General features: G+C 39.4%; 1 protein-coding gene and 1 long non-coding RNA gene across 6 annotated transcripts; one reads left to right on the forward strand and one right to left on the reverse strand.

The window, feature by feature from the left end:
- Positions 1-12: 12 nt before the first annotated feature.
- Positions 13-9,289, forward strand: LOC108702715. 4 transcript variants are annotated; one of them, XR_001933348.2, is made up of 3 exons: positions 13-145; positions 3,313-3,437; positions 5,019-5,341. It is a non-coding gene; the product is annotated as an uncharacterized LOC108702715 (long non-coding RNA). The 4 variants fall into 4 exon arrangements; XR_005964498.1 differs by having other exon boundaries at positions 145-243; XR_005964497.1 differs by lacking the exon at positions 13-145 and adding an exon at positions 9,207-9,289 and having other exon boundaries at positions 2,086-3,437; positions 5,019-5,148.
- enpp7.S (ectonucleotide pyrophosphatase/phosphodiesterase 7 S homeolog) lies at positions 3,464-21,946 on the reverse strand. 2 transcript variants are annotated; one of them, XM_018238348.2, is made up of 7 exons: positions 21,841-21,946; positions 19,790-20,041; positions 14,138-14,283; positions 13,067-13,690; positions 9,517-9,736; positions 4,991-5,126; positions 3,464-3,559 (listed from the first exon to the last, which is right to left on the reverse strand). In XM_018238348.2, exons 2-7 carry the CDS (start codon positions 20,037-20,039, stop codon positions 3,514-3,516), a joined length of 1,422 nt encoding a protein of 473 aa, XP_018093837.1. In that variant the 5' UTR covers positions 20,040-20,041; positions 21,841-21,946; the 3' UTR covers positions 3,464-3,513. The 2 variants fall into 2 exon arrangements, with proteins under 2 accessions (XP_018093837.1, XP_041433841.1); XM_041577907.1 differs by having other exon boundaries at positions 21,837-21,903.
- Positions 21,947-21,985: the final 39 nt, after the last annotated feature.

Genomic DNA, 21,985 nt, shown 5'->3' on the forward strand with positions numbered 1-21,985 from the left:
CAAAGCGAGCGCGAGCGGGAGGCGCGCCCCCGGTCAATGTACCGCCCATCCCCTCGTTCCAGGGAACCAATGAGGAAAAATCTGGTGGCGGCGTTTCCGGGGAGGAGGGAGTAGAGGTTTGCGTCACGCAACGCTATGCATTCAGGTGGGCGTGGTTTAACACGAGGAAGTTGTTTGTGGTTGTTGTAACGCTACACAAATGCGCTGTTATTGTGTCTGTCAGTGGCATGATTCGAAGCAGCGGTGTGTGATATTAAGTGCATGGCTCCAGCTACGCCCTGTGTTCTATAATTACATTCTTTGGTGTAGTAGCGCTTCTCAGACGTATATTTGCAAGTTTTGTGCCTTTTGTATAGGAGAGATATAACGCTGGAGATACAGCCAATGTTACATTTGGGCCTCAGAGTTCGCAGGTCTTTGCACTACAAACAATAATTCCCACACAGCGACCAAAGCGCAAAACATGGCAATAACAGGGTCTTTTTGGCATTGACTAAAGTCACATTATTTCAATTACATGTTCAATCACTTCCTCATTCAATTCTGTCTCACGAATTTTTATTTAATACTGCATACAGGTTATTTTTCTGAGAGAAAAAAGTGAGGGGTCAGACTTGCACTGGTGCCTGAAATGTTCAGCCCCAGGGGAGGAGATTGAGCCCTGTTTTCTGTCCACTAATGCAACAGTTTGGGGATCAAGGTTATCCTTTACTGTCAAACCAAATTACATATATATAGTGCATGAAGTATCCCCTCTTGTAAATTATAACTTGTAATATATCATATTTTGCAACTGGGGGTACTTTATTTATTATAATACACAAGTTTCCGTGAGTCATGATGTGACAGAAATTACAGAACCAGGTCTGGACTGGGAGTCAAAACGGGCCCTGCCATTTCAAGTACACAGAGGCCCAAACAGCTTCCCACCAGCCCACTAAATAATGACTTCCTATGGCATCGTACAGCAGCTCTTCTGGCATTTGCCAGAACCCACATATTGCCAATTTGCCAGCGCCAGCCTGATCAAAACTCACCGTTTATACCGATATAATTTACAAAATATTCATGGTTTTTGTGAATTATCTATCCATCGATCTATATATTAGCCACATATATTATATATATTTATATTTATGATATATTAGCCACCTCCGCATGGGCAATATTTGGTGGGGTTGAAAACATTTTAAAGGAGAGAAAATTAGAAGGAATAGTGTCAGCAGTCAGTAGAAAAGCTATATTGCTATTGTTGCAAGTTCCAAATGCACCTCCATCATTGGAAATTATCAAATTTAAACTTGATTTTGCGTACCGAAGGGAGAACAAACACCAGGCTGCAACATTTTTAATGATACTGGTAAAATATCTTAAAGGGTTGGTTCACATTTAAGTTAAATTAAGTATGTTATAGAATGGCCAATAAGCATTTCAATTGGTCTTCTTTATTTATTTTTTATAATTGTTTGTCTTTTTCTTCTGACTCTTTCCAGCTTTCAAATAGGGGTCACTGACCCTATCTAAAAACAAACGCTCTCTAGGGGAGCTAGCACACGGGCAGATTCAGGAGATATGCCTGGCGACTAATCGCCTCTTCTGCGGGGCGAAAATCTCCCTGAACTGCCTTCCGCCTGCTAAAATGAGAAAACGCCAGGGCCAATGCACGTGCGGCACTTCAATTTCCGAAGTCACCCGAAGTTGCCTAACAAGAAAACTTCGGGCGACTTCAGAAATCGAAGCGCTGCATGTGCATTGGGGCTGGCATTTTCTTATTATAGCAGGGGGAAGGCAGTTCAGGGAGATTGTCGTCCTGCAGAAGAGGCGATTAGTCGCCAGGCGACTGAATCTCCCCGAATCTGCTTGTGTGCTAGCTCCCTAAGGCTATAAATGTATTGTTATTGCTACTTTTTTTATTACTCGTCTTTCAATTCAGGCCCTCTCCTATTCATTTTTTTCCTATTCATTTTCAGTCTCTTATTCAAATCAGTGCATGGTAGCTATGGCAATTTGGATCCTAGCAACCAGATTGCTGAAATTGCAAACTGGAGTGCTTCTGAATAAAAAGCTAAATAACTCAAAAACCAAAAATGATAAAAATGGAAAACCAATTGCAGATTATCTCAAAATATTACTCTCTACATAATACTGAAAGTTAACAACCCATTTAAACCATTATCAGCTCAGAGGCAGCAGGAAATACCTTATACATTTAGATTTAGCTGACTATGGTCAAGTGGTCTGAGTAATACTAGACTGTTTCCCCACGGAGACTGAGCAAATAAGTTGGCCTAATAATTATACGCAATTCTGAAGTCCTTTACCAACTGGTTAATATTTTAAATGCAAATTTATAATATATTGGAGGGGATTGGAAATGTGCTTTGTATGTCGCCAGTCTGATGGATGAGCATAGGTTTACAAATGTTAGGAGATTGTTACCTACTTAAATGCAAAACGCTGACTATAATGTGAGATGAAGGAGGGATAATATCCTGGGGCTTTTTTTCTTACTTTGGTTAAGGTAGTTGGATTAAAGCAAACTTTAGCTCTACACTCATTAAGACTTCTTTGTGGCAACAATGTGGTGAATATTGTGTCCTCTTTCAGCACGATAATACATTTGTGCTCAAAGCAATGTACATTCAGAACTGTTCTGCAAAGACAGGAGTTGATGAACGGGCATTCACAGAGCCCTTACCTAATTGAACCCCCTTACCTAATTGAACCCCCATTACATAAATTCAAATGCTGACTGCAATCCAACCTCACTAATGGTTTTATAAATAAAATCAACAATATTCCAGCATCTACTTGAAAGCCTTCCCAAAGGGTTTCAGTTGTTACGGAATCAACAAATGGGTCACCTTCATATGGGCCAGCCTTGTTTTTGAAACTAGATGTAAGGCAGGTAGGTGCCCTGATACTTCTTAATATAGTGTATATTATTGTCTGATTGTCCTGCCTACAAGAGAAAATGTGTCTTACAGCTGATGAATTTATATTTGAAAATGAAGGCAAAAATCATGAAAATCTGTGGAGGCTCCATAGTTAACAAATATGCTAAGCTGGAGCTAAGATTGTAATTGACAACTGTAAAATTGGCCATTAAAAAAATAGAGAGGAAAGGATTATCCTTTGAAAACAATAATAACCAACAAGAAGACTTTTGACGCAAAAATCTTTCCACAGCTAAATCTCTTGGACAAAATGCAAAGACTTTTATTGAAATAGTGTTTATTGTTGTTCCATCATACAGTATCTTAAAAATCTTACACTTGGTATAAAGATATTCCCATCTGTTTTTTCCCAAAGTCACTGAGGATCCACCAGCTGGAGATCTGGTTTGAGGGACCAATGGAAGTAATTTCTTTTGTTTGCTTACTCTTCAGTGTATGCTTGAACATGATGCTGATGATAGAGTAAAGCCTTCTAAAGAGGTAAGATCATCTTAGGATGACATTAAGTGCTCACAGCCTCCAAGAGTTATATGTCTGGATATGTCTGTTTAGGATCTCAGCATTTTTCTGTAATGGTCTCTGTACTCAAAGATTTCTCAGCTCTGTAAGGAAATAAGAGATATGCATATAGATTGCTTAAGAAAATATACTGCAACAGAAGACCTAATAATTTCTCGAACAACCATACCATTTACTGTACAAACTGAAAACTGGCACCACCAAAAATTATGACGCTTTACCCAAAGTACCCATCATTTTTATAAGTAGCCAATGATCCTTTAACAGGATGAATGATCTAGGTGAAGCAGTAGAGAGCACAGTGATAGGGGGAGAGGGTATAAAGATTGGCAAAAGAAGTAGAGAGGATGGACATGATGTAACAAAAAGTGGAAGCGGAAAAAGCATAGAGATTAGAAAAGAAGGGGATAGGAGGCAGAAATGCCATATTGTGTTCTTAACTCTGTCCCGGTATTCTGTTCGGAAATAATCAGAAAGTGATACAATCCTATTATTGTGTAACACGACCTGAGTGCAACAAAGGTCCTTCTACAAATATACCAATGATTCATTATCATGTTATTTTTTAGTATTATGTAGACAATGGTAGTTTTGTGGTTTTAGAATGATTTTATGTTTTGTTTTTGGAAACTGAAATTTTTTTTACTGCTCTTGGGTTGCAAGGATTTCAGACTCTTAGTCAGGCAGTGGTTTCAAGGGCAGACTGGAAGATAAATAGCAGGGGGCCAGAAGAGTTAGTAATCAAACATCATAATAACAATACAAATCTAACCTCAAGCTGTCCAATTTGGAATTTAAACTGCATTCTGGTTTGCTGTGGGGATGGGAGGGGGGCATCAGCATTTTAAGCCAGATAACAATGTATTCAGCCTCCACCAAATAATTGTTATAGTTAAGGTTCTGTATAAAGAGGTACAAACGAAAAAGCGATGCGGCAATGGCGGATCGCTTCCCATGCACGCCAGCTCCTGCTAAGCCGCAGCTCTCGCGATGTATCGGCTCCTTCTGACCGGCAACTACATCATACCTCTGTTACCGCTGCAGAGCGCAGATCAAAGCAGTCTTGGAGTCTGGTAAGTTAATATCAATATATCGGCTTTAGTTTGCACTTTTTAAAATTACAAAGGAGGGGATTGACTCTGATGAAGTGTCAGGTCTTCTGACACGAAACGCGTTAGATGTAAATCCCCTCCTTTGTAATTTTAAAAAGCGCAAAATAAAGCCGATATATTGATATTAACTTACCAGACTCCAAGACTGCTCTGCATTTTAAGTTGGTCTTAAAATTAGAGGTCATGTAGCTTTTTTAAAATCGCCCTCATCATGTTGGCAATTATAATAATCAGTATAGTGCTAGTTAGAAATGATGTATTTGGTGCATCCCTATTAAGAACCACCAAAATAAAAACAAAGACCAACTGTCACTTGTATTAAATATCATTATTCTTTTTAGTATAATTTTTGAAAACTGATCACTTAAATTATCATATCTATAGGCTACCAAATTCTCTTACCTTTTTCTCTTTTTGTGTCTTTTGACAGAAACTGTAATTATTGTTACAATAAAGCTAAGAAGAAGCACCCCCAGAACAGTTGACAATCCAATAGTTGCATGTAGAAGAGAAGCCGGGAAACCATCTGAGATGGAATCTGCATAAAAATAAACTGACAAGTAAAGACACCAACTTCACTTTTTCTTTTTAATGCCTTATTTGTGAGACAAAACATACTTATATAAAGAAAGACAATAAAAAATTCCTCTATTTACGCTGTCATTTAATTAAATATAGAGGATGTAAGGTCCTTAAAGTGGACCTGTCACCCAGACACAAAATCGGTATAATAAAAGTCCTTTTCAAACTTAACATGAAATCCAATTTCTATTTTTTATTAAAGCATTCATAGCTGTTGTAAACTCATTTAAAAATCTCAGCTGTCAATCAAATATTGTCTGCCCCTCCTCTATGTCATGGGCATAGAGGCGGGGCAGACAATTATTTTCACTTTCCATTCAGCACTTCCTAGATGTCACTGCTCTCCCCACATTCCCCTGTTCTCTTTATCATTTAATTGTGTAGCTTGGGCATGGGGATGGACATCGGGTCCCCCATTCTGGTGCACAGTGTCGGACTGGCCCACCAGGAAAAGTCCCGGTGGGCCCAGGTGTCAGTGGGCCCTCTTGCTTCTAACCATTTCTTACAATTTCATGTTAATTCCCTAATTATTTATGGAAACAAAGAGGGCCAACTAGGTGGAAAATAGAGTATATCATGTAAAGAAAATGTACTAAGAAATTAGATTGGAGAATGGGCCCATGGTCTAAGGGTTTCTGGTGGGCCCCTGGCATCCCAGTCCGACACTGCTGGTGCACAAACAAGATTCTGAGCTGATGCAAGACTTTCCTTAAAAACAGTGTTCACAAAATGGCTGCAGCCTGCTTGCTATCATTTTGAATTCCCAGTCTGAAAGAAAACAAGATTCAAATAATTTATATAGTGTAATAAAAGTTCATTTTGCTTGACTAATGTGATAAAATAGGAATATTGTTTTGGGTGACTGGTCCCCTTTAAGTGGAAACCACTTAAGGACCAGACTAGAAAAGCCAAACATACGCCTTTGTTCGAGTTCTCAGTATTGTCTATGGCAGTGCTTTCCAACTTCTGTGGTACCAAGGGCCAACATTTTAGTGTCCACGGCACACAGCTTAGTGTAAGCAAGGGTCTCCTTGCACGTTTATTGCGGTAGTGAGCAACGTTTCGGGGTCACGCTTGACAAAGGGGCGTGACCCCGAAACGTTGCTCACTACCGCAATAAACGTGCAAGGAGACCCTTGCTTACACTAAGCTGTGTGCCGTGGATACTTTGTACTTTAAACAGATTGTGAGGTTGCCGAACCTCTACCACAGAGCACCAGATATCTAATTGAATTGTGGTGTGCGAGAGCTGGATATATTTTGTCCAACATTTTAGTGGCCTATGTGGTTGATGATATAAGTCAGTGTTGGCCACTCCCCCTTTTAAACCACACCCACTGTAAACCACACCCATGTTACCACAAGAACTTTTAAGATCATATCCACATTAACGGTGGTAGCACACCAAAAAAACAAATGGTTGGTGCTCACTGCAAAGAAATCCCTCATCAATCATATGTGAAAAATTGAAGTCATGTTAAAACATGCCCTTAAAGGAGAAGGAAAGCTACGGAGGCATTTTATTGCCAATAGATTAGCTGCAATAGTGCAAGCTAGAATGCTATATTTATTCTGTAGAATGTTTTACCATACCTGAGTAAAAAGCTCTAGAAACTCTCTGTTTGTTTAGGATAGGAGCTGCAATATTAACATGGTGTGACATCACTTCCTGCCTGAGTCTCTCCCTGCTCTGGGCTCAGATTACAGTAGAGAAGGGAGGGGGAGGGGGAAGAGGAGCAAACTGAGCATGCTCTTGCCCAGGGCAATGAGGTTTAAGCTGAAGGCAGGAAGTCTGATACAGAAGCCCATGTGTACACAACAGAAGGAAAGAAATGCTGTATTTCTTTTGACAGGGGACTCAGAGCAGCACCACTTTTGGGGGTTTACTGGTATATTTAGATGGACCTTTCTGATAAGGCTTACTTAGTTTTAACCTTTCCTTCTCCTTTAAATCCATATGCCTCATCCTCCCCTGTGGATAATACAACAACCCCCCCAACACATGATTAAACACCTTAGGGGCCCTTAAAAACAAATTCCACATGCTAACAAACCCCTAGCATGCTTACATTCCATAGGTAGCATAGGGCAAGCAGAGATTGGCACACACAAGCAGCACTGGGCAAGCAGAGAATGGCACACACAAGCAGCACTGTGCAAGCAGAGAATGGCACATACAAGCTGCACTGGGCAAACTGAGAATGGCACACACAAGCAGCACTGGGCAAGCAGAGAATGGCACACACAAGCAGCACTGTGCAAGCAGAGAATGGCACATACAAGCTGCACTGGGCAAACTGAGAATGGCACACACAAGCAACACTGGGCAAGCAGAGAATGGCACACACAGGGAGGGAAGGCAGAACAGAGCAGGGGACCTATCATTCTAATATGTACAACATACAGTGACACAGTGCTGTTGCCTTATTAGCATTTTGAATAAAGTGTGAACAGATGAACAATGTGGGCAGTTTCAGTCTGGATCTCAGGTGTGAACAGTACAGGTTTTTAGGATATAAACAATAGAGGTGTCACAAGTGTGAACAATACAGGGGATTGGAGTCTAAATTTGAGGTTTAAACAATGCAGGGGCCAGTTAATCTCTGTAGTGATACCTTTTAAAGTTTACAAATGGTAAACAGACAAAGCATGTGGGCAGGGGCACTCTGCCAATGAGGCAAGTTCAGCAACTTGCCTTCGGCAGCGACAGATAGGTTTCTAGTCGGCTCCTGGTACCTTTAAGAGCCGAATTTCCACTTTTGAAACAATTGCGCTCTTCGCACTAGTGTTCCTGCCGGCGAGGGGGGCGGCTTCTTCATAAGAATCAGCGCTGCATGTGGGGGGCCACAGAACGGCCCGCGGGCCGCCAATTGGACAGCCCTGGTCTATGACATTGTGTATTTTCTGTATATTGTAGTGTGTCATTGCCCTTACATTGAGAATATGCTGCTAACCCACAGTAATGAAACATATTCATTAAGTTTCAATACTGCAACTGACAGTGTGAAATCATATTTTTTGAAATAATGCATGATAGTGAATGGATGGAATGAATAAACATGGTTATCGCTTGAGCATTTTTTGAGTCCATCTGTCACCACCCTGTGTGCATCATACAGGGCAGGCCTAGGCAGTCCGGCCGGACAGGTTGCCCCCTCCCCCCTGACGCACGCAAATGAGCTAACACATGGGGATATCACAGGGGAGCGAACGCCATGTGCGTATAAATGAATACAATGCGTCGGGACAGCAGTCTGTGATTAGCAGGTAGTGTAAGGATACTTATTATTGTTCAGCGTGCTCCCATTCCATAGCGGTGGTGTATCAATATGCGCATTGCCACAGCAATTCCCGCTGGAGTGCACATGTCTTGATGCAACGCGTTACGACACAGAATGTGGCGGACCGCCATAAAGCATGCAAATTGATGCCAAGTCTGCAAACTCACTGAACAGTTATGTCCCATGTGGCCCCCCTTAAAGTCACTGACAGAGTTAGAGAGCTGAAAAGCAGGAAGTTGCATTCTGTCTATTATGCTACACATCCAGTCACTCCAGCCTTTATTTAGGATTTACAGTATGTTGCGTGAGCTGCTTGTGGGTCATTATCACAACCAGTAAGCCTGAAAGACAGGGGGCAAAGGCCTGCAGCAGGGGTAGGAGTAAGAAGGAGTATGTGGCTGAAGCCCCCCCACTGTTATGCCCTGGGCACGTGCCTCTTCTGCCTACCCCTATTTCCAGCAATGCTGGGCACTTTTGTTTCAATAACCTTAAAAGTGGTTACCGACAGACAGGGCTTTTTCGCCAGTGCTGATTTCTGCCATTTAGTGCCAGAAATGCACAGTATGGTATGGACTATTTTCTGCTCATTGAAAGTGGACAATCAAAATGCACCGTATGCCAGGAAGATCAAAATGCCCCATATGCCAGTAACCTAAGGGATTAAATTTAAAAAAGGAAGAAAGTGGAGGAAAGATATTAAATTAGAACAAATTATAAACTAACTGGGGAAGTCAAAAAACTTTTTTTTCCCCTAGATCTTCCTATATACAGTATGAGAACGGTTATACTTTCTGAAAAGGAACCTTCAAGCTATTTATTAAAAGGTAAATACATATTTATGTATATTTATATATAGTATTATTATTATTATTATTATTATTGACAGATTATTTAATGTTAGTTTTTTAAAATAATTATTCCATGGATTTTATTGTTAAAAATAAGTGGTGCCTTATAGTTCTAGCACTCGTAAGCATATGACATGTTTTCAAAAAGTCTAGTTTTTTTTATTTGCCAAACCTTCAAAACGAAAATGATCACATTGTGACTTTTGTTAGGTCATACCTTCATCCAGCATGTTTCGTGTCACATCTAGGGATCCATCATTGGGTTCAGGTTTGATACCCAGCAGCTCACACATTAGTGCATACACATGAACACTCTCAAAAGGCTCCACAACAACATTTTGCTTAAAGGATGGACCCACAGCTCGGAAAATGGTCTTCATTTCTATATCATCATTGTCAAAGCCATGCTCCCCTTTATTAAACTGTAACTTTGCAAACTGCAAAACAAATGTTTTTGTTTCTGTAAGGTGTTTAGTTCTTTACTTTAAAGGTCTATGTTGAACTTTAAATTAAAATCAGTATTTTTTAGATGGAACTTTTCTATGGGTCTTAATTCAAAACTAGAAAAAAATGATAAAAAATTAGGGTTTATATTCTGCCTGGTGTAAGACTAGCTTTTGAAACTTCAGTTTTATTGTTATTTTTTATTGCTTATCAATCTATTCAGACTCTCTCCTATTCTTCTTCTATTTTGACATTCTATCTGCCCTCTTGATATTTATGGTAATTAAGCCCTAACCACTGCCATGCAGTTTAAATTCCAAAGGCTGAGAGCTGCAGAAACACAATTCAAAAAGCACAAAACAATAAAATATTGCAAATAGTCTAAAATATTATTATATTTACACCATACTAATCATTAAGTTTGAGGTGAAGGATCCCTTTATGTATAATGGATTTGTATGGCAAGTCAGTTTATTGATATTGAAATATATATATTTGTAAAATCTTGCGGACTAACGTGCTGTGATTCAATTGTAACACTATTTGGGGTGTTATTAGTGGTGCTTGCGAAGCAAAGCATCACTACTGTTATCTTGCAAACTTATTTTTATTCTTCTTCCGTATGAAAGTTTGGCGCGTAACTAGTCCCGCACCGTTTGTCCTAGACCCATGAATGAGGTGTCAAATCGTGCGGCTTAATCGGGAATGGGGTGGTATGACTTTTCTAAGGGGTGGGTGGTTAATTGCCCCTTGCGGGGGCAATTAACCACCCCGAAAAGTCCCATAGATTAACATTGAGGCCAACTTTTGACGGATTCTAGCGCAGAGAGGGAATCTTGTAGAAACGTTAAATTTACCACATTTGAAGAGGTTTGTGACCTGTGTCAGATGATACCCCACACGAGGGTATAAGTTTTACCCCCGGGGCAGGAGAGGTCCCCAAATTTGCCCCATTGACTTATAATGGGGAATTTATCGAATAATTAGTTTGTCGCAGACCCATGAATGAGGTGTCAAACCGTTCAGCTTATTCGGGAATGGGGTGTTTGTGACTTTTCTGTCCTATTTTGGGGACCCAAAAAAGTGAGCGGAGCCGCAAACAACCAATCAGATTTTCCCTATTGACTTCAATGAGAAAATGTAAACAGCTGTAATTCTCACAGTAATAAAGCCAGAGCTCCCAAACTTGGCACCGTGGGTCACTGGGTGACTGCGGCCAAAATTTACAAAAAGTGGGCGGAGTCTATAACAGCCAATCAAATTTCAGCCATTCAATTAAATAGGAAAATTTTAAACTGCTGCCGCCTCTTAGACGGTTAATGGCAGCCTCCTCAAAGTTGGCACAGTTGGTCACTGGGGGACTGGGATTAAAATTAAGAAAAGTGGGTGGAGCCAAAACCAACCAATCAGATTTCTTTGATTGGTTTTAATGGGAAAAATTAAGAAGGCTGCCATTCTCTCAGTATTGATGTCAGGGACCTTGAATATCACAAATGTAGTCGCTGGGGGTTTCCACTTCAAGTTTAGAAAAAGTGGGCGGAGCCACCAACAACCAATCAAATTTCATTCATTGATTTTCAATAGAAAAAAAATAGAAATGCTGCCATTTTTACACATTAAATGACAGCATTCCCAAACTTTGGTATGTTAGTCACTGAGTGACTGTGGTTCACAATTAGGAAAAAAAGGGGCGGGGCAACAACAGCCAATCAGATTTCAGCCTTTGACCTTAATGAAAAATGATAAACTGCTGCTATTATCACGGTTTAAATGCTAGGTGTACCAAACTTGGCTCAATTACTCACTGGGTGACTGCGGTCAAAATTTAGGAAAAGTGGGTGGAGCCATAAACAGCCAATCCGTTTTCACCTATTGACTTCAATGTAAAATTTTTGATTACCGCCGTTCTCACAGTTTTAAAACCGGAGGCCCCAAACTTGGCACTGACCATGACTAGGTAACTGGGGTTAAAATTCAGAAAAATGGGCGGAGCTTAAGACAGCCAATCAAATTTTACCTAACGCTATTCAATGGGAATATTTAAATTCCTGTCATTCTTACACTGTTAATGTAAGAGTGCTCAAACTTGGTCCATTTGGTGACTGGGTTGCAAATTTATAAAAGTGGGCGGAGCCAAAAATAGCCAGTTTGTTTGGATTGATTTCAATGGTAAAATTTGGTTGGCTTTAAATTTCACCGGTTTAATCCGGATTCTACCGACTTTGTGTACTCTCTAGGCACCAGGGGCGACTGGGCAAGACACCCAACATATATGGGGGGCCTGAGTTTTGCCACGGCAAGCACCACTCACATTTTCTTCAGGAAATGTACCTCTCTAGTTTGTGATTACAATTTTAAATTGGTTTAAAGGGCAACTATACCATTAGATTTTCCTTCAGATATTTTATATTAGAAGTAACACCTTAGATACACAAGATAGATTGTGGTATTCCTCATTACAGACTACAAGAAAACGTATTTATTCTCTGGGAAAGTGCCATTTACAACCTTGTTAATCTATCCATGCCCTGATGATGTTATAACAAGCAGAAACTCATAGACACTAGGAATATATTAAATAAATATATATGTTCACCTCCTAATAATATTATTAGCAAAATCTGTTTTGGTAATAAAACAGATGAAACCATATAGTCGTCCTTTGATATAAATATTATTGCTATGCATTTTCTTGAGAGGCTGCCAGATGGGAGAAACTAAACATAATATTTTTATGCCCCCCTTCCTACAAAGCTGTTTCATGTGTAACAGAGGTGCAAAAAACAATGTGGTTCTAGGCTTCTCTGTCTTCACCACCACCAAGCCCTTGGATGGCAGATGCCCCCTTAACCTCCCCTGCATTCCTAGAGTTAAAGCCTCAAATGTTAAAGAATATTAGGCTTCAGTTCATAAATTATGTCCTCAATTCACATTTTGGCTACATGTGCCATTGTACTTACTATATAGTTAAGTATCTGTTTTTTGTTTGAATAGTAGAACATTTGAAAAGGGGACATTTTTTATACCATGACATAATTTTATCTTTTCAGATATTGTTTTATTGTACACAACTGACTTTTGCCCAAAACTTTTGGGGTTGAGGATTACTCTCCGACCTTTCACTACACTGTCACCCAAAGGCATGTAGATGATATGAGTACTACATAGGTACTTTGAGGACCTGTACCCCACTCGGTAGTGAGGTGATTGCTGTAGTCAGTAATTTGACCTCCAGTTTTTATCACAGCTTCCTTTGGCCTGTAAATGTGTAATTAAGTATTTGCAAAGTTAACATATAGGGCAAAATATAAACTGGAACTTACCCCATGAATAACATATCCCGGATCTCCATATAGAACAAGTGGTGTAATCCGAGCATTTTTGGAGAAGTGCAACCTGACTGGTACTTCTTCCTTTTTAAATACATTGAGCTTAGGGTGACCATTCTTTAGGGCATTATATACCTTTTCTAAATTACCTTCCTTAGGTACCAAAAGTCCACTGGGTCCATAATCTACCAAATGAAACTGAAGGTCAGAAAGTGAGAAGTTTTCTATGTTATTAAGGACAATCTCATCAGGGCCCTTCTGTACTGTTCGCATTCCATGATCTGCTGTAATGATTATGTTTAATTTATCCTCTAGACCATGATCTTTCACACATTTTCGTATATATCCCACAGTTCGATCTACTTGGCTGACCATCTGCTTGCGCTCTTCAGAGTCTGGCCCATACTTATGCCCAGTGCTATCTGGTTCACCAAAATACAAAGCTACAAAATCCAAATCCTGCTGTGTGAACCAACGGATCACAGTGTCAACATTTTCTCTCCACTCTGTTTCATTGCCCCATGTGTGGGTACGTGTCTCTACTTTTTTTACATTCACATTCTCACCACGATATGTTGCATTGCCACCCGGAAAAAAAAGAGACCCAGTGTTCATGCCCTGCACAAAAGAAACCAAATTAATAATTTTAAACTTTTGATTTCACAACCTCAGACATGATAAGGGAGTGCTCAAATTAGAATGCATATTGTTACTAAAAGGGACTCCTCATACAGTAACAGAAAGATCAAGGAAGAATAACTTGCCAAAATTTCAATGTTGCCTATACATTTTCTTTAAAATGTAATTTCCAGCATTTATGGTTCATGACAATATTAATATCACTGTAGAAATGGTACTAATTTCTCATAAAAAGTAGAATTTCCCTGAGGTGGTCCTGCTTCCCCCATACATGATTTTAAAAACAGAGCTGCAAATTGGAGTTGGTGGTTGCTTTGTTTGTCCTCATCACTTTTTTTCTTTGGCATATTGGTAGGGATCGATGTTTGATTATAAGTGTTTGATTTTCACTTATATAGTCACCCGATCTTTAGGGTTTTGAAATACCTGTCTCTGAGCTGTGATCCAGATAGGAAGGCTGCCATTATCCCACCACATGGACACTCCCTGTGTGCCATGGTAGGATACCTTCTGCCCAGTGGTGATGTTGAAATACATGTTATGGATAACTCCATGGTTTTCTATATATTTTCCTGTAAGAAAAATAGACATTATAAAGTGAGTTTCTCTTAAAGACTGCCAATGATGATTTTATTTCATAATTAATTGATTTACTGATCAATTTGCTGATTCCATGATTAGCTGAAACAAGTTATAAAGGATGTAAAAAGTAACATTTTGGTATACATTGTTACTACATGACATCTGTAAAGGTGAGTCTCTATGTCATCCATTTAGACTAAAAGGTTTACTTTTGGCTTTGAACTGCCTGTTGAGTTTGAATATTTGATGAATTCCCATAGACCATTAGGAAATATATACAAAAAAAGTTTCTACTATAGGACAGCAAATGAACCACAAATGTAAGCCCTATTGCCCTGTCCTTTTGTAGCCACTGATGACAGATGTAGATGAATGCAAGCATAACCATGTAGCTGTGCTGAAAAAAAAACAGTGCACTGTGCCTATTTAGGTTAGGGCGATGGTGCATAACAGAGTATGACACATAGCAATTGGGTGTCACAATGCAAATTGTCTCAAGCCATAGTAATTATTACTTTGTTATGCAATGTAATTTTTCAATGGCTGAGTAATTCTGACTGTTCTCTCAATAGCATGGAAAAATATATAAGGTAGGTGATTCAGTTATAATTGGAATGGTTTGGAAGCTTTTCTTTAAAAGGGTATATAAATCTTTATAGGTAGGTGTGTTAAGGTGGCCATGCACTGTAAGGGCTAGTCCACACGGGGAGATAGCGACGCGTTTGCGGTCGCGGCGACAAAGCGCCGCTACAGTCGCCGCGACCGGCGCAGGCGACAGTTTTGTATGGGCGCCTATGTAAAAACGCCTGTGCTAACCACACGAGGCGATGCGCTTTTCAACAGTCGCCTGAAAATGCCTCGCCAGGCTTTTTCAGGCGACTGTTGAAAAGCGCATCGCCTCGTGTGGTTAGCACAGGCATTTTTACATAGGCGCCCATACAAAACTGTCGCCTGCGCCGGTCGCGGCGACTGTCGCGGCGCTTTGTCGCCACGACCGTTAACGCGTCGCTATCTCCCTGTGTGGACTAGCCCTAAGATTCACTTGCCTGGCAAGGTCGCTAAACAAGCAAATCTTTCCTACAGGCTCACTTTGGGTGGACAATATGGTAATTGCATTACAATGGATCACATCAATGAGCTGATGCAGTCCTCAGCCAGACAGGAAAATCAAGGCTGCCTGATCGGGATATCTCCGATTTTCAGCCAGTTATCGATTAGGGAGGCCTGTTGGAGGGCTCTATACATGGGCAGATAAGCTGCTGAATCAGCACCTTGAATTTGTCCATGTATGGCCACATTTACTTGAGTGAAGCTTCTCTTACAGCCTTTACCATTTTTGACAAACGTATTCATGCATACCTACATACACCAAGGTGGCTCCCTAGCACAGTAAAAAGGCAAGTTGAGAATTGCATTATGCTTCTATTCATAATTCCACATTTTAGGCCAGATTCAGTTTAATGAGAAAATATTTTTTTATGGTTATCACATGGAAACTAAGGGGCAAATTCACTAACCTCCGAAAAATCACCAGCGACGGCTTCACTCACAGTGCAACACTTCGCCAGGCAGATCCGCCAGGACAACACTAATTCACTAAAATCCAAAGTTGAGTCCAGGGCGCCAAAGGCAGGCGAAGTTGCACTTGCGTTACTTCGCCAAGCGAAGCAAAGTTGCGCTAGCGTTGCCTAATTTGCATACGGCGAGAAGTTAAGGTTCAATGGATGTATATGTTGCAGCAAATACATTACACTACACAAGCCCGGGAAATCTTAATAAAATAAAATAAAATAAAGTTGTTATAATGCCCTACACATGAGCCCAGTGTATAGTTTATGTGCCATATGTTAGGAAATGTAGGGGGGAAGCCGGCTACCCCAAAAAAAAATTACGCTCTTTTGCAGCCTATCACCCTGAAAAAAGGAAAAGTGTTTTTTGGGACTTAGAAAATTTTTCAACTATTTTTTTTAGGAACTCCTATATACTCTATTGCACTTCGCCTGGTCTGAGGTCGAAGGCAAGTCTGGCACAAGAGGTAACATTCAGTAAAATCCGCATCTTAGCGAATTTGCTTAGTTACGTCCATTCGTAGGCGTTAGAGAACAAAGTACCGCTAGAGTCTATCTCTTTCGCTAGCGAAGTTACGCCGGCGACCATTAGTAAATTGGCGAAGTTATGAAATTATGTCGCGCTGGCGAATTTTTGTTAGTCACTTCGCTCTTTAGTAAATTTGCCCCTAAGGGTGAGATTCAGTCTGAGGAGAAAAAACTTTTTTCCTAATTAATAAATTGCAATACGTGTTTTATATGGAAAGTAAATAACAGGCATTCTATGTTTATCTATGTCTGTCTTAGTTATTGAATAAATGATACAAGAAGTAACAAGGGCCCTGCTCTGAGAGGTTACATTATAAAGGGACATGATTCTGAGACATGTGGTGTGTGGATGGGCAAGATGAGTAGTTCGCAAGCGATAAGGACAGGACTGGCCCACACCATCTGCCAATATGTTCTGCATCTTGTGTCGAGTTCTTCTCTTCATAATTCCACATTTTGCCAGATTCAGTTTAAGGAGAAAACATTATTTTATGGTTATCACATGGAAACTAAGGGTGAGATTCAATCTAAAGAGAAAAAAAAAATCCTAATTAATTTAGTTTTTTTTTACATAGACTTCAATAGAGCTTTCATGTGTTTAACAGTGAAATGTGATTTTCACATTGAATTGCAGCTGGCTCTGTGTAATAGAAAATCTGGAATTGAATTAGGGGATGAGTTTTGTCATCAAATTAAATTTAACCTGTTCTGTTTTTGAGCCCCGATGAATTTTAAAGGTGTTTAGAGCTGATATAGAAGCTAGAGTGGATGGCAACAGTGCCAAAGGCAGTGCTGATTGTTCCATTGTGCAAATTGCTATCTCTTGGTATGTGATTTATCAAGTGTAAAGCTAGGATTTTATAAAGATTTTTTAGAATATTTTCAAGTTAGTGCATAGATATATGGGGAATTCATAGGGCCTGTTTCAGATAAATGCCATTGGATAAGTGTTTGGATAAATGGATAAGTGTTTCACATGGAAAGTAAATAGGGTGTGTGGATGGGCAAGATCAGTAGTTGGCATGCGGTAAGGACAGAACTGACCCACGCAATCTGCCACTATGTTCTGCATCTTGTATCATATTTTTTTTTATCTAGCATGTGGTGCAGTTTGCAGTCAGACTGGAGGAAGAAGAGCTTTCTGATAAGGTGATAATTCTTGACCCCTCTGCACTCTCTGTACTTCTTCCCCCAGTCTTTTGTAAATGACCCCTTATAAGAAGTAACAATGTTTTTCTGAGGGATAGATAATGTCAAATACATTTGCTCACTTTTATAATCTAGTAGTAAATTGATGTGTCAAATGTTTAATGAACCATTTCAGTGCTGTTGGTTGGCTCTTTGATCTATGCTGCATGGGGCCATGTGAACTAATGTGCGGAATAGATCAAAGAGCCAAATATAGAGCCCACTCTTTCTGTACTACGAGGGCTCAATTATGAGTGTGTGAAGTGTTGTTTCACACCCAATTCACCATTTTATTTACTACCCCTACAAACTGCAATATCACTCATCTGCTATCACATCTGCAGTGTTGACGCATATCTCCTGCGGCTTGCACCCCCCAAACAAAACCAAAATATCATCCAGTGGCAATGATTGTGGTGTTTCCAAGTGGGAGATACTGGGTCGCTGTGCTGTGGATCTCATCCCGTTAGCTCCCACTTGTGGTTGATGATAGGGATGATAGGGTATCGTTTGGCTCCAGAGGTGGGATTGCTCAGCTATGGATCATATGTGTAGAATAAAGACTGTATAAACTATGGAAAGGTCAGTGTTTCAGACAGCCCCTCACCACAATCAGATGCAGGGGGCTTAGGGAGGAATGGCTGGGGGGAGGTGACCTCTCACACATAATACAATATTGTTATCCAAAGGTGAATGTAGGAAGGAAAAAGTCATGCTAAATTTCTTCTTAGCGCTCAGCTGTCAAAAGAACAGGCAGAACTGTGTTTGAATTTGGGTCTCCATAACATTAGGAACAGAAGGATTAAAATCTCATGTTGACTATATACTATATGTATAGTAGAACTGATGCTATGCATTGTGGGTTGTGTGAGGGGGGCACAACACAATTGTGAGCATGCCTGAGGGATCTTTTGCATGTTAGTGTCCCATGATGTCCCACCCTTGCAAAACTGCCTTTCACTTATGTAAGTACAATTATGAATGAGGAACATTTTAAATGGTTTGTATCATAGCTGGGTGTGCAGTGCTGGTGATAGATGACCTTTTACTTTTTATAGAATGTCTGGATGAAGCATATCTTATCCATTTGTTTCACAGTTATTATTCAGAGACAATTTCTAACTGCTTTCTATAGGTAACAGAACTGGTGCACATATGGTACCAAATAAGCTCCATCATATTTTAGGGGCCCTCTCTGTGAGATTTTTATTATTGACCACACATAACCTTTGTAGATGTGTTTTTGTTTTGTTATCAGTTTCCCTTTCATATGCAGTATTATTGCACTTGATTTCTGTGTTACAGACTGTACTTCATGTTTTCCTATTAAATGCTAACTTTGCCCCTTTGCTTTATAATCAGAATGATGTTTTTCTTTGTGACATCTTATCTGAACAATATGCTATTAACTATATACTCTTCTCTAAGTAATTTCACTTCTGTAGTATAGAAAATGCTTGTTTGTTCTGTATATCTGTATAACCTACATTCTAGATTTTTTTTATTGTTAATGTAAGGCCTTATTCTTATTCCACAATAATTTTCCATTGTATTAGGGGTAATACAATTTTTATATGTTATATAAGATGCTTACATAATACACAACAATTACAGAGAGTAGTTACTCATTAACTTCAGTCCTTGACTTTTATATTTTATATCACAAACACCTTCTTACACAAGAGCCAGTTTATTTACCAGTATGTTTTTCTGGTGCAGGGGGAAACCTAATGGTCAATATCAAATCCATTACCTCAGTTCTAACCAACGGTCACTTTCTATCATTTTACCTAAACTAATTTGGGTTAATCCAGTCTGTGATTATTATATAAATTTAAACTGTTATAACATAAGTGGGCATAAGCATTCACATAATCATACTCATTCTCAACAGAAGCTTATTGGACAATATAGATCAGTATTCTAGAATAAGTAAGTAATGGACAGCCAAATCATCACTAATATGTTGCTAAACCACAGAGAACCTTCTTGTCGTTGTAAGCCAATTTTAGTTGCGGCATTACTATAATGGTTATTGAGTAACAAAGCTAAACTCTTATCCTGTGCTGCATCCTTATCTTAAAAGAATAGAAAAGGCTACTCCAGGTTATATGTGTATACATTTTCTATTTAAAAAAATCCCTAGATTCTCCATTACTTTCTTGAGAGCACCCTGTGTTTTGGTGTGTATGTAGGCAAGCTGTATACTCACCTGTGAGTAGTGTAAAGTGACATGGGCTGGTAATAGTGATAAAAGCAGGGGTCATATACTTGGCTTTGACTCCATCTCTTGCCATGATGTTCAGATTAGGGGTATCAACGTCTTGATCATAATCCCAACGAAAACCATCAAAGGAGATAAGCAAAAGTTTGTGAGGAGCCTTGCTGTGTCCTTCTAGTGGAATGGGGGATCCAAGGGTAAAAAGGGCTAAGAGGATCACACATCTAACCAACATCTTCATGGCTGTAAAGGCAATGTATGAAAGAAAGAGCTCCAAGGTAGTTCGTTATGTTTTATAAATAGAGATTAGCCAGGAACAAAGTTTTCCCTGATATCTTATCATTCAAAATCTTTACAACTGATGAGTCCCTTTTGCCATAAGAATAACAGGGAGGCACACTGTGTTAACAAAGGCATGTGGCATGGGTTCATAAACAGGTCCTTTTTTATTGGTATAACAATGTGCACAATGTCACTACATGCATGAATCCTCAGACATATAAACTGGAACATGCTTCCAAATAACCCACAGAAGTAGCTCATGTCAGACCCTAAATATGCTAAATTACTGTAAGGAATATTAATTTAAACAGGTAAACAATTAACCTTAACCAGCAATTTCTTTTCCTTGTGGCAGTTTGACCTCAAGCTCCTCGAAGAAGTAACATACTAGATTAGACACATGTCCATCATGTTTAGCCTAACCTGCCTAAAGCTGGCCATAGATGCAAAGATCCGATCGTACGAATCATCGTACGATCGGACTTTCCCATCTCCCGACCCGCCACTAACCATTCAGATCAAAGTCAGATTAGTTAAAGAACAGTCAGATTAGTTAAAGAACAGATCAGCAATGTTCTGCCCCTGACAGCAATCGTACAATATCTATGTCCAACCAAAGCTAGTGACAGTCTCCCACTGAAAATCGTACGATCGGCAATACACGCAGAGATATTATCGGCAGCCGACCGACCAAACGACCGATCTCCGCCGGAAGAAAAATGTCGGGACTCTCCACACACGGTTCGAAAATCGTACGAATCCTCGATCCGTACGATCAGATCATTGCGTCTATGGCCAGCTTAACTCAGAAGGGGAAAAAGCTCATTTGAAGCATCTCCAATCTGTCTCAGAGGGTAAAAAATTCAGAGGGCAATTAGACTAGTTCCTGGTCAACTTTGTATTAAAATTTAATTTCAGTAACTTAATATTTTCCCACTTTCTAAATAGCATCCGACGGTTTCTTGAAGCTATCTAAATGTATCTGGCAGTACCTGACCAGTAGTAGCCCAACTTTTTGACTTGTACTTGCTTTTTGAGCACTAAAGTATTTTGCATCCTTAGTGCTCTATCACTTGCATTCAAGGTCTTCATAAATAACCCAGCTGCTCTCTAAATACATTTTCACCTTTGAGTTAAATTAGTATGCTGCAGACAGATGCAGTCTAAAATTCTTCATTTTTAGTGCTTATTAAATTATTTATCTTTCTGTTCTGCCTTCCTACAAATGAAATGTAACATGCTTTGTGGTTTCTGGAGCCAAGGACCCAGGCACAATGCAGACTGATTGTGAAACTATATTTCTACTTTAACTTTTAACTTCTATTCTTTATCTTATCCATTATCTGTTCTTTCTTCATTCTGGCTTTGAAACAAATGAGTCTAAAGTTATTGGGTTTTTTAACATCAGCAAAAGTTAAATGCTTCCTCTATTCCCCCGCACCCTTTTTTAAACTCATAACCCTTCTTACCTATATTTGATCTTCATTTCACTTTTCTTTTTTAAGTTAACTGTAAAAAGGCTCTATGTACAAGTGTCATTCAGCCAGTATCCATAAAGAACTATTAGTCATGGCTATTTACAAATACTTCATATATACTGCTTTGTATTTTTATAAATGCAATTTTTAAAAGATATGTCTTAAAGGGGATTTAATCCCAAAATAAAATTAAACCTAATAAAATAAATTGTAATTCTAAGAAACTTTCCAATATGCTTTTATTAAAAAATGTTTAGTAGTTTTTAAACAGGGCTCACCCACCGCTTGATGCTCCATTACTCCAGTAAATACCTTTACCTTGACTGTGTTTATATGCTACTGATTATCTGCCCTTACTTTCCAAGCTAATGTTGTCCTTACACTTTACCCTCATGTCAATATTTCACTCAGCCCATAGCAACCAATT

This window comes from Xenopus laevis, chromosome 9_10S, assembly GCF_017654675.1.
Source record: "Xenopus laevis strain J_2021 chromosome 9_10S, Xenopus_laevis_v10.1, whole genome shotgun sequence".
NCBI classification, from domain to species: domain Eukaryota; kingdom Metazoa; phylum Chordata; class Amphibia; order Anura; family Pipidae; genus Xenopus; species Xenopus laevis.

What these genes read in the sequence shown, in the direction of transcription:
- enpp7.S (XM_041577907.1), bottom strand. An exon ending in CGGGATATGTTATTCATGGG is followed by an intron (nt 9,737 to 13,066) that starts GTAAGTTCCAGT and finishes TTTGTTTTGCAG; the next exon opens with TTTGCAAAGTTACAGTTTAA. An exon ending in ACGAAACATGCTGGATGAAG is followed by an intron (nt 5,127 to 9,516) that starts GTATGACCTAAC and finishes ATTTTTATGCAG; the next exon opens with ATTCCATCTCAGATGGTTTC.